Here is an 18,857-nt window from a genome sequence, read left to right as displayed (position 1 = left end):
TACTGCTGTGTGCCGTAGTGAAAGGAAGATGATTGGTAAAAGTATAGTAAAAGTATTTACGAATAAGTCCTCCGCCCGATATGTGCAATAGGCTGATCGATTCTGTTTCAAGGGAAGGTGAGCATATCTTGTTTTTAATATCGTTGGATGTCTAGCTCAGTAGAAAGCTTGCAAAAAATTAAGCGATCCCAGTGCTTTAAAACGTGCTGCACTGCAGGCCTTAAAAATCGTGTCACGGAACTCTCTTCAAACTGTAAAGCTAGCTTTTCTGCGTGGAACGGCGGCAGCATAACGGTGGTGCTTAAGAGGTAGCTTTAGCTCCTCTAAAGCTTCCTCTTAAGCTTTAGCTCGGGCACAACTCCGACGCGGCCTATTCAAATACATGTAAAAACGCAAAAACGTTTTTATGAGATAACCCCTGGACCGATTTTGATGAAATTTGTTGCATTTGAAAGAGAAAGTTAAATTCTAGTGACTGTTGGAAGCGGAATTTCGATTTGGGGCTTGATTTTTCTTTAAACAATTTTCAAATATTTGACCGTTTGAAAAAAATAGAAGCACGAAGTTTACAAATTCATAGCTCTGCATCAAGAACTGATATCGCGGTTCTGTGAACGGCATCCATTAGATCAGTCAAAGCGGACAAATTCAATATGTCATTTTACATCTTACGTGAAGTTGTTGCGTTGGTTACAATGGTTTTGCAAAAGTTGTATTTCCCTATGATTAAATTTTTTTATATTCATGTGTAACATACCAATTTTGTCCGCTTTAGATGTACTATTAGATGCAATTCACAGAATTGTATTATCATTTTTAGTGCTTTAGTTACAGAGTTGTAAACTTGATAGTTTCGTTTTCTGGAAATTTTTAATTTTTGTCAGTTTTTATTAAACAATTGACGCCCCAGCTCAAAAATTCGAAACCAACAGTCACTAGATTTTAAGTTTTTCTTTTAAATGCAGCAAACCCCGTCAAATTTGGTGCAGTGGTTGCCGAGAAAAACGAATTCTCCTTTTACATGTATTTAGATAGGAGCACCCGAGCTAAAGCTTCCTCTTAAGATACGTACGCAGTGAAGATATGTACGCAGTGAAGATATGTACGCAGTGAAGAATTCACTTTTTGAACTCGCGATGCATTCACGGACAACTTTTAAGAGTTAAAATGAGTGGTAATCGTTCTGTCGTCGAATATTACGGTGGTTTCTAGTTTCTAAAGAGCGCAGAAGCGAATTTTACAACGTGTACAATGAAACTGTTGTGTACGTTGCGAACTCTATACACAATGTGATTTATAATAATCTGCTTGAAAAAGGCAATAGGAGCGGCTATTTAACGCTATTTTAGAGAGCAGCGGACTACACGCTCCGACATTTTTTTTTGGTTCGGGCAGTCAACTTTTGGAGCCAAGTGACCGATCAAAGACTTGTGACATCACTGTCACTGTGTTAGCAAAAATCATCAACTGGACAAGCAGTTCGTCAGAACACAACAGCTGCCGTACTAATTACAACGCCGCACAGCCGCCCACCGCGTAGCAGACAAACAGGTTATAAAAGCGCCACCTACGGCCGTCGGTTGAACGAAAGTGGGCGCAAGCTGCTCCCATAGAAGCCGGATATCTGTGCAGTTCTGGAGTTCCAGTAGGTCGTGAACTCTGGTGAACTCTACCTGGTCCAAAGCTGTATCACATGAACGCCTATATGGCTGTATGCGCGTATCATTGTGGCAACTAGCGGCGCCCTGCGGCTAACTGCAGTGTTGCACATATGTAGCATACTTGTGGCGCCATCTTCGTTGCAGTATATTTTTATTAAAGTTTGTGTCGATTCTCACATTTGAACTTGTTCACTTCCTTTTCCGGCGCAAGCGCCCAAGGTACTGTATGCATTTGCGATCCTTATGTTTCAAACTCTTCAATTTTAGCATAATTGGCCAAATAGTCGAGTAAATTTTCACTTGGTGAGACAGCATAAAAGTAGCTGTGTTGTATTTACAGCAGTAAGGCTGCACCCAAACCGTATTTCCTTTGATGACAGCAGATTGATCATTGAGGTGCGTGCATTGGCATACCGCGCCGTGTCGGTGGCCGGGTCAAACAATGAATTTGGGCTTCTTAAGATGCTGCCGGATATATTTGATTAGCTGCGTCTTGGCCGCGCCAATGTGCAGCCTACTCTTGTCGTTGACAGGCTGCAATGGTTGTGGCATTGCATTCGCGTGACATCGCTTCCAATCAGATTGGTGACTCCGTGATGACTGAACCCTGCTTTGCCTTGCTTACAGATGTATTCTCAAAACGTGAAGATTATAAAGCCTCAGGGCGAAAAGGTGGACCCGTTCGAGGCGGGTATTTCCCAGGTAAGACGCGGACGTTTTCGACCTTTTGTGGTGCAGTTTGATGTCGGTGCCTCAGCGCTCTTGTAACCTGTCTCACGCAGACCCTCCTCGAACTGGAAATGAACAGTGACCTAAAGGCTCAGCTCCGGGAGCTGCACATCGTCGAGGCCAAGCTTGTCGAAGTCAACGGCAAAAAGGTAAACTGACCCGATCTGATCGCTACTTCCGACTGCTCCGTAGCTGATAACTGACATCGTTTCAAACTTGAGAATGAAACCCTGCTATACAGCTTGCAGCCTAGTGATGAACCATGTGACAAGTGATGCAGTGCTGATCGCAAACACGTTATGCACTCTAATTTTTTTCTGAAGGCTGCGGTGGTATGCGGGGCGCATTTTGCATGAGTGCTCTGTTTGTTCTGCCAGCACTACGACGGTTGTTTCATTGTGAGCTGTACCACTCCTCTGCAGTTGTTACTCGCATGTGCAAAGGCACAGAAACCATTCAGTACGCTTTGCCTACTAACTTGCAGCATCTGTATAGACACTGTAGGTGGCCTGCCACAAAATTTTCCGTTCTAGAAATTGCAAGAGAAACTTGCATGGTGGTCACTGCCAGTGGGGACAATTTCCTGCTTTTAAATTGACACTGATGTTGGATATCAAGAGCCAGCAGAACTCTGAACACATTTGTGTTATATCAGTCCATGAACTTATCATTGTAATGTAAAACAGTGCAAAGGGTCTTAAGGGCTGGAATAAAATGGAATAACCAGTTCCGCAGCATCTGTCGCCACCGTGTCTTTATGTGGATGCTTGTACTCATAGGGCTCATACTGGTCATTTACTTGTGATGCATTATCCTAACAGTACCTACTAGCAGTTACACATCGGGTCATTTGTCGGTACTGGCACCAGTTGTAGGTCCCGCCTCCGGTCGCAATTACAGCATGTGTTGTGTGTTTCACAGCATGTCCTCAATGCATTCTGCCACTTGAGCTCTGGGGTTAAAACTGAAAAGACAGCAAGAAAATGTGAAATGCTGTGGACCAGGCAAGCAACGGGATGTATAGGCGCAACATTAAGACATTATGGTGGCAGTGTGGCTTGGAGATAAAATGTAAGTGGCAGATACTGTAGGTGAAGTTACAGGAAGGAACAACGTTGAGCAGGTCATGCAGAGATGTTGTTCAAATGGAGTAACAGAATGAGGTACTTGGGGAAGGAAACAGTCAAGGATAACACGTATCAAGGCTAGGAAATTGCAGGCTTATGCTTGCAGACAACTTTCTGTGGCAATCAAGGGAAAGCTGTGAGGGTGGAGCATTTCTTGCACATAACTGCACCAAGTATTGCGGCAGCATTTGACAGCCTTATCGGTTTCTTGGAACAGATAATGAAACATTGTAGCTTTCACACGCTACAGCTTTGAATTTGCCTATTGGGGGCGAGGAGTTAATGGAGTCGCCATCTATCGGAAGCGCCTCCCTTGCGTGGTATGAGGGATCACACGGCGTGCTCCTCATAGGTTTCGCTTACGGCGCTCAATAAAAACACCACAGGGCAGCCTTCCTGGACATTTATGTAAGTACTCTCAAAACGAGGGAAGTTTTTGACTGTCGATATAATAATCTAGGGCAAACTTAAAGCACGGAATCGTTTACAGACGCTATCTCTTTACCGAATACGTACAGCGAACGCCACCACGCGCGGTTGCCGCGATGGAGTCTCCCAAACCGGCTTCTTGCGTGAAAGGTAGCCAAGCGCTGAAAGTAAACTATGTGAAATATGTTCTTATAGTGGGCTGTCTGTATAACCACATGGGGCATAGCAGAATGAAGCCTTTATGCAGCGATCGCACGGGTTCCCAGCGACTGACTGTGCGTCTGCATGCATGTCCGCGCACAATGTTTTGCTTTCGTTGTGAGCGCGTTTTCGCACCGTGCTATGAGCATAGGCCGCAGCATATGAGCATCTGACAGTACACTAGCAACCATTGTTGCGTGGACGTTATCAGAACTGTTCAAAAATAATTTCGTTATAGAGACTTCGATGCCTACGGCGACTGTGATGTGCCGTCGCGACGATTCAATTTTTTTTTTTTTTTTTTTTGTCTTCTAATTTGGACATTTCAATATTATTTCTCAAGTTGCGTCGCACTGTATGTTTATTGGTCTTCCCAGCGTGCGATTTCCCTCTGCTTCTTTTTTGTAAGCCAGTGCATTAATTCTTAACACAGACATGACCATATGCCATGCCTCTCTTTAATGTGCGTCTTACCACTCCCTTTCCGTTCCGGTGAATTTGCCAGTATCTAGCATCAACATGTTCATAGACCAAACCGTCCTTACATTAGCTGGGCGCAGGCGAGCGTCTCAGTGTGCGTTTTCTGCTACTCACCGAACATTGCGCAGTCCCGGCGCCGTAGCAGAAATCTTCCTCATGCCTGTGCTTGCTGCATACCAGAGTTGTAGCCGATGGCTGTCTGCCAGTTCTAAGTTTCGCCAGCCAAGCTTCACGCAGCTCCTTGCCCTGTGGCTACGTGTGAATGAGGCTGACACCAGGCTCCGTTGCGTATGTCCGGCACTGTGGCACCAAGCAGTAGCCTACCATGCTGCACGCCTTCAAAGGCAGCCACTACGTATTACAGTAGTTTCAGATGTTGTCAAGTTGACACCCAAGGCGGCAAAGCCTCACCACTTAATCAGAACCGCGGCGCAGGTGAGACTTTAAACTTTAGTTTTCAGCTCGCTTCCGAAGCAGCCGACGCGGCCGCTGTGTCCACGTGATCCCTCATGCCACGTCACGCCGACGGTGGCGCCAGCTTTTCCAGTGGTGGAGCTCGCCGCTAATACACAGAAGACAAAAGCAGAAAGATGGGTCAAGTTTAACACCCAATGGCACGTTTTGTCCTATTTTGCTGTTGTGAATAATATGGTTAGGTTTTCGCTTGCCCAGCTTAAACTAACACGAATGAAGATGTGAGACTGTTTTCAGCAGCACTCTTGCTTGTGCACACTTTGCCCCTTTTCCCATAGCTTGAATGTTATCCGTGAGTATATAGATGGCTTGCAGTGACGTTCTGGGTGCCATGTTAGGGAACCAGCATGGTGAGCAGCTGCATCTGTTGTCATCTAGCACTGAACCAACACAGCCGGTAGGGCAGGGCCCTTTTACCTTCCTCCATGGAAGCGGGCTACCTGTGGCAATGGATATGATACAGATGTCACCCTAGGCACCATATTGGTGAACCATCGTGTGAGAAGCTGCATCTGTAACATTATGTGGAAGCTAGAGTTGCACAGTTACAGATAGTTGGCTGGTGGAAAATGGATAACTGAAGATTGCTGGATGAGGCTTTTGTTTGGCTACCTGTGGCAATGGATATGATACAGATGTCACCCTAGGCACCATATTGGTGAACCATCGTGTGAGAAGCTGCATCTGTAACATTATGTGGAAGCTAGAGTTGCACAGTTACAGATAGTTGGCTGGTGGAAAATGGATAACTGAAGATTGCTGGATGAGGCTTTTGTTTGACAGCGGACGTAACAAGCTGATGGTTGTGTTCCAACACTTGCCATAGACAGCTAGACGCCTAAGCAGGCTGACTATCTTATTCATATGATTTGAAAAAATCTTTGCGAAAATGGCATCAAAGTCGAAAGTGATGCAGGGATGTTTTCAGCGATTTCTTCACTCGTTGCCGCTGTTGAGGTCGGGGCTAGGCACACAATCTGGCAAAGTGAACGTATACTTGAAAAGTGGTTCACCAGGAGTGCAGCCTCAGGCTATTTTTCCTGTCCAAACAAGATGGTGGCTGAGTAGCCTGTCTGGAAGCCTGGCAGAAAGTTTACTTGCACACAAGAAAGCATTGTCTGGGTTTGTTTAGCACTTCAAATAAGTTTGGGGTCGCACGTGCAAGGTGTTAAAACATATGGTTTGCTTTTCCTGGCTTTTTGTCAACGCGAGGTGGCATCAAGTAGCAGAAGTGCCTTCCAGTACTTGGATTTAAAGCTGTCTTAGCCACCAAGGCTGCAGTGGCCGAGTTTATTGAAGTCATCTGCCAGGTGTTACTGACACAATCTGAACACTTTGTTCACATTGCTCCATAGCTATTAGGTAGTGACATTTCCAGTTGTTTCAAGCTTGAGGCATAAAACCTTGCAATGCCGTTTTCAGTCTAGTGATGAACAACGTGACGAGTGATGAAGCTCTGATCGCAAACACGTTATGCACTCTAATTTTTTTCTGAAGGCTGCGGTGGCATGCAAGGTGCATTTTTGCTCGAGTGCTCGGTTTAGTGTGACAGCAAGACGATGGTTGTTTCATTGTTGAGCTGTTCCACTCTGCAGTTGTTATCCATATGTGGAAAAGGTGCAGAAACCACTGAGTACACTTTGCTAACAAACTTTCAGCATCTGTTTTGGGATATATAAGATGTAGATAGCCTGCCCAAGATGTTTAGTTTAAAGATAAATTCCAAGTCCCCACTGGCAGCACCGCACCGCCAGTGGGGACAATTTCTAGCTTGCAAATCGTCTTTGATGAATTAGCCAGAGCCTGTGAAACTCTGAAGACATCTGTATTATATCGGTCCCTACACTTTTCATTAGAATGTAAAGCTTAAACCTCATTTGCATTAGTCACGCAGTCCCGCGCAAGCCGAAAGTGGTTGACCAGGAGGGCAGCCTCAGGCTGTTTTTCTTGCCAAACAAGATGGTAGCTGAGTAGTTTGCCTGGAAGGTCGATGAAACGTTCACCTGTGCACAAGAAAGTGTAGTCTGGGTTTGTTTAACACTTAAGAGTAACCCACGTCTTGACCCCGTGGGGTTTATAACCACAAAGTATTAAAATGTAACATTCATGTTGTCTTTGGTTAGTTTTCCGATGCTAGGTGGCATGAAGCTGTCATCTATTTACACCCTTCGCTCTTTTTTTTACCTTATTTTTTTTCTGCGCCCAGGCCATCCTGATCTACGTGCCAGTGCCTCAACTGAAGGCTTACCAGCGCATCCAGGCACGACTGGTACGTGAGCTGGAGAAGAAGTACAGTGGCCAGTACGTGGTCTTCCTGGCCAAGCGCAACATCCTGCCCAAGCCAACGCGCAAGACGCGCCAGCGCCAGAAGCGGCCACGCTCGCGCACCCTAACTGCCGTGCACGACGCCCTGCTTGAAGACCTGGTCTTCCCGGCTGAGATCGTCGGCAAGAGGGTGCGTGTGCGCCTAGACGGAAGCCGGCTCATCAAGGTGCACCTCGAACGCAGCCAGCAGACGAACATTGAACACAAGGTTTGTGTACTCGCTGCACACCTGATTGCAGTTGGCAACTGAGCTACAGTCGGACCTGTTCATAGTGAACTCGCAAAAAAAAGCCTGTTAGTTCAATATAGAGCATAATTCGATATAAGTCTGCAAAAGCATTAGACGTCATAAAAGCACATACCATTTATAAGAGTACTTTATTAGGAAAACTGCCTTAGTTTCGCTTGAATTAGTCCTGTATCTTGTTCTGCTTAAGCGACTTTGCAGCCTGGGACCGCATGCACTTCACATTGTTTAAAAATTATGCAGATCCCACGTACTCTGGGAATCGATGTAAGCAAAGCTTTCCGTACTGGATGCTTTAATTGACAATAATTAGTAGTGATGTTGATGGCAAAAGCTTAATTTCTTCAACGTTTAGGCTAACACGAGAGTGGTGAGTTGATGTTAACATTACCTTGCGTTCACCACTGCTTTTTGTCTGCGTAGTACAGTCGAACCTGGTTATATCGAAAAAAACGCCTATCAGTTCGATATAGAGCATAATTCGATATAAGCCTGCTAAATAATTGAATGTCAGAAAAGCACATACCATTTATAAAATCACCTTATTATGAAACTAGCTTAGTTTCGCATGAAATAGTCCTGCATTTTCTTCTGCTTGGGCAATTTCGCTTCCTGCGATGCACGCACTTCTCCACGTTGTCTAAGGAGTCGGAGCAGCTAAGCATCTTCTCGAGCACCTTCGTATGGTTGTACTGGTTTGTTGCCTTTGCCAAGCAGTACTTCCCTGTTCCTTTTCATTTGACTTAGTACATTTGCTTGTCGTTTAGGCAGCTAAATATTGCGCAAAACGCTATTCTGATGCCATCGACAGAAAATGCTGTTGTCTTAAAGCTTGCTCCTATGAGTGTCTCAACAGTTTGTTGTCTGCTGCATTGTGCTCGGTATTGCCAGCACCGTATCTCAAGGGCGCTGTGCAGTGACGTGCACGCAGCTTGCCGTAGTTTGATGCGACAGCGTTAAAGGCCTCATGTCGCATAAAATCTAATGTCTGCGTTTTGCGTCGTGACGTTTAGCGAAAAGTGATTCTGAACCACAACCATGCAGGCCCTCTACGTGGTGGTGAGGCGTTACTGAAATAATTGAATTCTTCAGAGTAAGATGAGTCAGAAAATCATAAAGTAGAACCTAAACACAACCTACAGCCATGATAGTGTCGGATAGTAATTTGAATATACCAGAAAATAATTCTGTTATGCAGAATTGCACATATAAACCTCTTTTCTAGCATTTCTACCATTCATTGAGTGGCACGCTGTGTTCGGTTCCTTGCAACAGCATCCAGATGGCGCTTGCCTCCGTGCTTCCATAGTGTCCCTGTATATGCTCCCACAGGGAGCAGAGTTCTGCATAGGTCCGCCCGTATGTTCCAGCTATGCAGTGAAGCCACTCCTCGCACACGTAGGAGGCAAATGCCACGCTGTGTTTCATTTGCTTTTTTGCCTAGTGGTCGCGAGCTACATTCGCCAATTGTTTGCAAGCGCTGAGCAAGGTGTAACTTTTTAATGTAGGCTATGCTTGAGCCATTGGCATAGCCAGAATGGGGCAGGGTTTGGACTTCCCGAAATTTTGTTTGTGTGTGCATATATACACACATATAGAAACACGCACGAATGTACACATTGTTACGCAAATGAAGGATTAAGAATTTGAGACTACAGTCGCCGACCGATTTTCCGGACTCCAAAAATTCGGACATGCCCGATTATTCGGTCAGCTTCGCGGCACCACCATTCTCCCCATAGACCATAATGTATAACAACTGCCGAAAGTTCGGACACCTTGCAACCTCTCGTCTGATTTTTCGGACACTCCTTTAGCCAGCTCGGTCGAGAGCACCATGCACCGACTCTGACCGGTGCATGGTTCGACTTGCTGAACGCCATTTTTGTTTTGAACGGAGCTTCCTTGCTGCCCCACGAAGTGGCGCTACTGAAAATTCCCGCTCATCATCATCGTTTCTCTCTGGTTAGATAGAGCAGCTCTGCAGCAGTTCCGGTTTCAGCTTAGTAAGCCACGTCAAGACAATCCAGCAGCCGGTTTGTTTCTTCGCGCAAGACGCTGCGAGCTCGCCGCGTTTTTCGTTTGTGCGACTGGTGTCGGCACGGTGGTGTTTGCTTTGTGTGCTGTGTCGAGGTTTCGGTGATCCAACGCGGCATACGTAAACATAGCGTCAAGGGTCTAATGGCGCCGACAGTGCCCGCGCAGACTGCGCTGGGAAATGCCGGCAAGCGGGTGCCGGGCGACCTAAGATTTGTCGCCTTCCGATGTGCTCCCTACTGACGCGGAAAATGTTCTGCCGAGACCTGCGCAGTGGTTGCATTGCGATTCCAGACACCGTCTCATTTGACAGTTTCATAGGTGCTGACACTGCTGTATTGACATGCGCAGAACTCGACGACGGCAAGATCATTCGTCTGCTGTATTCGTTTCAGCTGCACCGCCGGACGATGACTCTGAGTCGGAAGATGACGCACCATGTGCTACGCTGCCGTCGCATGCGGAGCGTGTACAAGCAATGACTGTGCTTTCAGCCGCCAATAGTGACCGTACGACCCTCTCCGAGATTCAGGCTTATCTGATTGCGCGTAAACGGAACAGCGTGCAACGGCGCATTCACAATTTCTTCCAAGCCTACTGCCGAGCCCGAATAAGTGCGTGGAAATAAGGGATTTAATTTTTTTTTTTTTTCTTAATCTGCTTTTTCGGACACCTGTTTATTCGGACATTTTCGCAGTCCCCGTGAGGTCCGAATAAACGGTCGGCGACTGTATTACAAAGCATATCTATAAAGGATAACCGCAGCGCTGGCCAGTTTAGCTGACAGCTCGAGAGCCAGAGAGCGTTCGTCCTCTTCATCGGGGCGCCCGCGTGCATCGTCCACAAGAAACATGCAATATGCATGTATCAATATAAAATGTAGGGCCCCCCTTGATCCCTCGAAATAAAATCCTGACTCCGCCCGTGGCCCGAACACCTCAAAAGTTTGCGTGCAACTGCGCTGTACCCTGCAACAAAAAGCGATGCAATGTTTTCCAGCATGCATATGAAGTTTTCTCACGGAGGCCGGAAGGCAAGAAATGTTTTAAAGGGTGTTCAAATAAAACTTCACACACATAAGATGGACAATTATGTGGGCGTATTTTGGTTGCCAAAACCAGCCCATTAATGGTCGTCGCCAAGAGAACTGTCGTGCCTGTAGTAATGTCAGGAACCGTTACCATAGCGTCATTTATCATTAACCCTCGTTCACAGCAGCTACACGTAGATTTAAAAGAATTACAAATGTTCACATGCACACACTTTGTGCACAGCTTATTTTTACGATTCATTCATAACGCAAACTTACCAGCTGCTTTGTAGCAGCAAATCTTGAAGGAGATAAATAACAAAGATGGACGAGCGTCAAGATCAAATTTATTTCGTACAAGGGAGTGGATGATCAATAGCTGCAGGCAGAAGGGCAAGAGTGCTGTTTCTTGGAGCCTTGTGAGGCAGAATTCAAAGCAACTGAAAGGCAAAAAAGCTATTCAGAGTAACAACAGGTTATTTTTATTGCACTAATCACGTCCAGGTGGCAAACATTCAAAGTAATTATTCACACATTGCAGACTGTAGTATGGTACATTTTTCGTGATCTTTTCACACTACTGGGGTTAATTTGCTATAACACAGCGCTTATTAAACATACAGGCATAATTTTACATTGCTCGCGCCGACTAAGGCTGATCTAACGAGCAAGATACTGCGGGCGGTAAATGCTGAAGCTATCATGCTGCTGTCTCGTAAGCAGGAGCGCTCGAGATTCTTGGTTGCTACAAAACAATGAACACTAGCATATCAATCAATATTACATGAAAAAATCGGAACGCCAACAAAAATTTAAACGCAGTAGGAAAAAACCAAGGTGCAGCAGGCAAATTGTATCCGCTGGTACTTACTCCATTTTGAAAACACTGCTCTAGAGATGCGTATGCGTATTCAGAACGATCGTACAAGCAAGACAGCGAATTGGGCTACTTGGTAAGTTAATATTCCTGGCGTAAATGTGCAGCGCGACACAGACATGTTCATTTTTTGTCTCGCGTCTGTGTCGCGCTTCACATATACGCCAAGAAGCATACAAGTGAACAACCTTTCCTGCCACCCATACGCATCTCAGCGTGACCAGGAGTGTTACTCAAGATAAATGTTGCTTTATTGTAAACAAGGCAAACTCGCCAATGTAAATAAGAATGCATCTCGCATATTCTGGTCCCTTGCGGAGCCGGCCAGTCCTGGCTGATGCGCAGTAGCCATAGTAGTCACAGGTGTAGTGTCTGTCTGTTCGCGCAGCACCGCGTAAAAAGCTTTGCCAGCGTCCGTGCAGTTTGGTTCTTTGCATCCTGTCATACTGGAATACAGGTGTCCATATGTTGTGTTCCGTAACACTTCACCAAGGTCCTTGACTTAATATCATTGAATAGCGTACCTACAGCCCGGAGCTGATGAATGCAACATACGCTCGATGGTCTGCTATTGCATTGTCGATGGCACTGACGAAAAAGACGAGTCAGCATCGCGCCCTTAAAGTTGGCTTCGCACGGTGCCGTTGAGCATTTGACATCATTTTGTAGCTCAGCGAATAGCGGTGCGAGCGGCGCCGGGAAAGGTATGCGCAACTCTGCTCCCTGCGGGAGCATATACAGGAACACTATGCTTCCGTGGTCCACGCAAGAGGCTGCATTACTACCAGAAAGCTCGCGCTCGCACCTTTGTGCATAATGTTCGCCGCCACTGTTTCCCGTAAACATTACAGATACATAAGCTGCAGTCGCCGGGCAGCGTGAGCAGCAGTCGGGGATCTTCAAATGCTATCACGTTCCACTCTTAAGGGGAGACACGGGTTGTGGCGACCAGAAATCGCGAAAAAACTGATTTTCTTATTGCATTTTTGGAACTTACAGATATTATTGCATCTACATTGTTAATTTCATACCGATAACATCAATATTTTAGCTGCAGTGACACCTTATACGACATGTACTAGCTGAATTTCAGGCGAAACTTACGCTGAAACAGCACATTTCCCGAAGCGCGTGCCTACTCTTCCCCTTGTGCTAGCGCGGACATCTTGGTCTCATTTGAAAGAGCTGACTTTTCCTTCAAATTCCCGCCAGAACGGGCCCCATTCAGCTATTGGCCACATAGAAAGTGCGCAGCAAAAAAAGGTACTTCAACGCCCTCCTATTCGTCACTTGCACTTGGTGCACGTGACTTTAGCTTGCGGAACTGCATGGCCATCGTCTGCTCCGTGCTTGGAGCCGCGCATTGAGGCGCGCCATCTTACCCCACCTGTGTCAGTGAGGAAGTGAGATGCAATGTCTGAAACGGAGCGCAAATTTCGGACGCAGCACAAGTTTGGTGCGGAAAAAGTGTGACGGACGCTCATCAAAAACTTCAAAAAACGGTGCTCGACACTGCAAAACGCCCGGGACGCCACAACCTCAGCATCCAGTGCTGAAATCGTAGATGCAGCAACGACGGGCCTAACGACCGCATCGGCTGCTGCTGATACTGTGACAAGTCAGTCCGTCATGAACCCTTCAACTAGTGGTCGCGAACAGCAAGATACGATCTACCGGCAATCCTACGAGCTGGAGGAGGAGGAAGCGAAAGCCAAGGCAAAACTATCGGAGTTGTCTTCCGCTGCAGCGACTGACGAAATTCGAGTTCGTGGGTGACAGTACCAACGATGCTCTTCGCCCGCCTGATGGGACTATGTTTACGATTGTGGATTTGAGTGCCGTGAACAGTTAATTAACATTTGCAAACTGCAATATTTGCCATGGTGCTTTAGAAATCGTCCGAGATGAGCGGAAATACAGACTCACTGTGAAGCTGTGTTATATGTGCGCTAACTGTGGAGAGATTGTGTCGTTGTGGAGCTCGCCGCGTGTTCACAGTGCTGAACGAATGAAACCCTTTGCTGTGAATGTTTTGGCTATGCGTGCCATGCAGGCAACGGGGAACAGACAGACCGCGTTCAATGACGTTTTCTCGTTTGTGGGCATCAGCCGTCGGGCTCTTCACAGGAAAACGTGGCAAAGCTACATGAAGACGAAGCTGACGCCAGCTGCCGATCGCGTGGCGCGTAATCTGACGAGTGACCGTGCGCGGTTGCGTTGCGAACTTTACGCTGAACTGAACATGGGTCATACCGGGATCATTGCGGTGTCGTATGACTGGTCATGGATGACCCGCGGTCATATATCCCATATTGGCGTGGGCACCGAGATCAAGTTGTTCAGCGGACTTGTGCTCGACTTTGTTGTATTGAGCAATTTCTGTGCCGGGTGCGAGCCAGGGCCTAAGGAGCGTGACCCTTCCTATGGAGCCTTGAAGAATGGCCACAAGTGTCAGAAGAACACTAATAAGAAAGCTGGGGAGGTGGAGGTGGAAGCTGCCCTCATCCTTTTCGGGCGATCATTGGAGCGGCGCAATCTGCTGTATACAACAGTACTTTGTGACGGGGACAGCCGCAGTTATCTTGCTTTATGAGATAATGAAGTGTATGGGTGTATCCCAATTGAAAAAGAGTACTGCATGAATCACGTGCAAAATCGCATGGGGGCGGCTTTGCGCAACTTGGTGGCAAAACAGAGGCTCTGGACATGAGAGTCTTGGTGGAAAGGGCCACTTGACAGCAGACTTGATCTGCAAGTTAACCTAATACTGTGGATGGGCTCAGAAGACCCAGAAAGGAGATGTAGATGCCACTCAAAATGCAGTGATGGCCACATATCACCACATAACATCAAACGATGATGTGGCTAATCACACTCTGTCCGTCAGGCCCAAACTCCTGGTGCAAGCAAAATGCTGCAGTGGCCAAGGGTGAGCAGGTTCCAAAACATCCTCGAAAGCTTCCTCCTCATGTGTGTCAGGCTTTACGTCCCACATATGAACATCTTTCAGACAAGAAACTGCTGCAACGTTGCCAGCATGGTAAAATGCAAAATAACAACGAAAGCCTGCATTCGATGATCTGGGCACTGGCGCCAAAAGATTGGCACGCTTCTTTGTTCACGGTGGAGGCTGCTGTGGCAGAGGCAGTATTACAGTTCAATGCAGGCAATGCAAGGGCCTCAAAGGACATAATGAAAGAACTATGTCTAAATCCAAGCCAGCAAAGCCGCAGCCGCATGGCCGAGAAAGATAGGCGTCGAGTGGCAGCATCAGCCAAGAAGCGCAAAGCATCAGAAAACTTGCGCCAGTCCCTCAAGAAGTGGCACACAGGGGCTAGGCTACAGCAAGTAGCTACATGCATAATGCTCATAGGGGTAGGAGCACATTTTAAATCCAGTTTTTTTTTTCTGTTCATTAAATGAGCTAGCAACATTTTTAACAAACACGTTAACGTGCTGTATAATTAATACTTGTTATACCAAAATACTATTCCTACCATTGTGAACCTCATGCTTCCCAATCGAACCCACTTATAACAATACCGGTTTTAACAATATGTCTGTTATTACAATGAGAAGCTACTGCACCGTCAACTTTTGTATGTTTTCCATAGTGAAATAACCTGCTTACTGCAATGCCCCGATGCCATATTGTCAGTTATAACGATGAAGTCTGGCTGCTGGGTGTCCGAGGCGAAAGGTAGTGAAGTGCGAAATCCTTGAAAAGATATTTTATTTTAAATTCGAGCCGCTGCACGATGAGTCGCTGCTCCAACAGGCCCACCCTCCAAAACAAATGGACCACACCAACTGTGCTGCTCGCAGATTGCTCGTGTGTTGCTCTGTTGCTCGCTGGTCAGTGCAGTTATGCAAACAGCTTAATCGCTCGCGTTCATCCTTGTTGATTGCGGCAAAATTGATCCTGGCCACATGGTTTCTCAGCCTCGCCACCGAAACGGGAGATTGGTGATCCGCCCGCTGATAATCGGCAATGCATAACGTTACCGGTGAAAAGAAAGCGCATGGCTATAGACTTGCAAACGTGCTTGCATCAGGTCGCGACAGCAATGACGCACTAGGGTAGGTTGCCTCAATGTTGTTCTCACAGGAGGCCTGGCAGATGATTCAGTCCCCCCAGGGCTTCGTTTTCGCGAGGAACCTTCCACTGCACTATGTCGAGCACCTGGATGCATTGGAGAAGGATGTCAGCAGGCTTTGCGTAAAGCATGCGAGGGTGATGGACATAGGCTTTTCTCGTGCAAGCCAGTGAGAAGTACACGGCGAAATGCTTGTGGTGATCCCTCCTCAACGTTTCTTCTGGATTTCTCAAGCTGACAGCTTGCCGCGGCAGTCTTCTCGCAATGTTTAAAATGCCCCTTTTGGGGCCACCAAAGCAATGCCTCGGCGGTGCTCGCATATTGCTTGCTCTCCGTGACACCCCTTTGCAGTTGTTAAGCAATGCCATCCTTTAACGCCACCAGCCGCGGCTTGTTACACACAATCGGAGTGCCCAAGAAGCAGTTAAACAATTAAATACAATCAGTAGTCGGATGGAGGAAGGTGGTGGGGAGGGGCACTGGCCTCCCCGCCATTATAGTTTTCTCGCATCAGCTCTGCCATCCCCTCTTTTGATTTTTTCATGCAACCCGGTTATAACAATGGAATTTTCGTGGCACTTGAATATTGTTGTAAGTTCAATTATATCTACCTATGTTACTCAAGCAATATTTTGGTGAGTGGTCATTTCTCCATTGTTCCTGGAAACAATAGTAATGTATTTCTGATTAACTTTAGAACTAGTTGGCCTATTATAAATATGATTACATATTTGTAATTAGCACAAATACTGAACCGTATTGTACAGTTTCACTAAATTTGGAAAGGAAGAAGGCTTTTAAACCTACTTTAATGTAACCACTTCAAAATGTGCAACAAGTGCCGCACAGCTTTGGCAGTGACCTACCACATTTGGTATGACATTCTGCATCTGATCATTAAAGACTGTCACCAAACTGCTACAAATAGAACAAGAAACTCTTCCAGTGCGACCACTGTTGCAAGTTTCAGAGGAGACGGGGCAGCTGGAATTACTGAATCGGTCAAAATTCTTTCTTTCCGAAGTCCTCAAACCTTTATCATGTGACGAAATATTACAGCAGGCCAAAGAAATGACGCTTCTTCAATTTGGTGTAGTCAGGCGTTGGGATAACGTTTGACTTCAGGCACTGATCTCGTATTGTTAATTGCTCGGCCTTCCTTAAGGGGGCCCCTTACCAGGCCACATAGAAAATTTTCGTTGTATGCTTGGAAATTGTGACGTGCCTTCAAGGGAGCATTCCAGCAATTTTTCAAATTGGTTCATTATGAGCAGAGATGCAAATGTGAACCCATAGGGATACCAGGAGGTGAGCTTCACTGCTAGCATAGACACTGAACATTTGCTTTATCTAGCCTCCTCCAACAAAATTCCTTCCCTGCGTTCTTCTATGCCAGAATCACATACATGTCAGTCCCCCCCCTTTCTTTTTAATCTTGCATCATTTAGTTGCTTGATCTTCAGTCTAAGAATACTGGAAAGGACACAAGGCAGACGAAGCTAGAGGAATGCACTGGTTGCCTGCTGTCCATTTACTGTAAATAGCAGAGGTCTGGAAGGGTTGAGTGGAAAGCAGAATGCTAATAACCTTGCTAGTGTGGTTCCTACATTTGTAAAGATGACCACATGTACTCTACTGTTTACCCTTCGCACACGCTAGTGTGTGCGAAGGGTTAACCTGTTTGGCAGAAATCACTATCGGAGGGCTTTAAGTATTGCCTCTCACTGCACTGCATCACATGCAGCAGTTCCCTGGGCTGCCTGATTGAGTTTCCTTGTGTGTGCATTCGGGTATTAATATACTTTGTAGTCTTGTTTTTCATGCAACCGGAGGCGCAGAAAAATCAATGTTTTTCCTGACATTGTAAAAACACTAGTTCTGGCTGTAGCACTTGACAAATTATGGGGAATGGAAATCCCGTGCATCTGAACGTTTCCATGTGCATGTCAAAGTGAGATGGCAGCCTGGCCATGATGGACATTGTACCAAACAAATTTATTTTCATTTGCCGCGGTGGCTTACAAGCACAAAGTTGCTGGTTGAATTCCCGGCTCTGGCGGCCACGTTTCCATAGGGGTGGCATGCAAAACACTTGTACTGTGCATTTGGTGCATGGTAAAGAACTGCAGGCGGTCCCTGGGGCTACCACCTGCCCCATAATTACATTGTGGTTTTGGCACGTAAAACCTCAAAATTTGGCCAAACATCTTACTCTTTTTAGTTCGAACTAACTATGTGCATCATCTCTAACATGCCACATCTTTTGCACACATGGCCCATTATGATGAAAGCCTTCTTGGAAAATGACTCTCTGTGATTCTTACTTCCAAAGTCACTCTAATTTTTTTCTGATGGCCATGCCTGTGCAAAGTGAAGTGTATTTCGCTCACAGTGCATGTGGTAACCTGCAACCTTCTTGTTCTTGCAGACGGACACCTTTGCAGCCGTGTACAAGAAGCTGACTGGCAAGGAAGTGACGTTCGAATTCCGTGAGCCCCCCTACTGAGGGCTTAGGACATGTGAATAAAGAGGGTGCGACAGCTGTTTGTATTGAGTTCGTTTATCTATGTGAAATTTTCAGGGTGTCTACCAAGTTGACATTTACAAATTCGCCGAGTTTTCCAAGTTTTCCCCGAGTGCCTTTGCAAAATTTCCTGAGTGACCAGCAATTTGATTTGTGTGAAAATGGGCTGACACTATGTCGCCCAATGCTGTCACTCTCTAGCAAGCATGTTAAAAACAACTTCATCCAGTTTTAATAGTAAGAAGCAGCGTTTATGTTGCTCCAAAAGAAAACAGAAGGCAGGTGTTAGTAAAGTGCACAGCAAATAAAATATCTTCGGAAAAAATGGTAAAACCCACTGCAAATTGAGTCAAGCATTCTGAAATACGAATAAAAAGGAGATGCATACAGAATGAAATATTTTCAAATATGAGCTATTTCTATCAACTTATAGTAAGCTCATTGGTATGAGGCCCGAACTTTGTAACAAGTGAGATTCTCTCAGCAGCTGTAAAGTCACCTCAACTGTCTTGACATACTCTCAGCCCGCGCACACCTCTGTGTTGCGTTTCACTGCTTCTAAGTGTTTATTTGGTTTGGATGATGTGTCAGTCACCACTTTGTTTTTTGAGCTCAAGCT

General features: G+C 46.1%; 1 protein-coding gene across 1 annotated transcript; it reads left to right on the top strand.

Moving 5' to 3' along the window:
- The first annotated feature begins 1,848 nt into the window (after positions 1 to 1,848).
- Positions 1,849 to 18,260, top strand: RpS7 (ribosomal protein S7). The gene is made up of 5 exons (XM_055069369.2): positions 1,849 to 1,880; positions 2,289 to 2,363; positions 2,444 to 2,539; positions 7,308 to 7,634; positions 18,143 to 18,260. Exons 2-5 carry the CDS (start codon positions 2,289 to 2,291, stop codon positions 18,218 to 18,220), a joined length of 576 nt encoding a protein of 191 aa, XP_054925344.1. The 5' UTR covers positions 1,849 to 1,880; the 3' UTR covers positions 18,221 to 18,260.
- The last annotated feature ends 597 nt before the right edge of the window (positions 18,261 to 18,857 follow it).

This window comes from Dermacentor andersoni, chromosome 9 (genome assembly GCF_023375885.2).
Source record: "Dermacentor andersoni chromosome 9, qqDerAnde1_hic_scaffold, whole genome shotgun sequence".
NCBI lineage: Eukaryota > Metazoa > Arthropoda > Arachnida > Ixodida > Ixodidae > Dermacentor > Dermacentor andersoni.
Note: the sequence above shows the minus strand (reverse complement) of the source record. Positions and strands in the feature narration are given on the sequence as shown.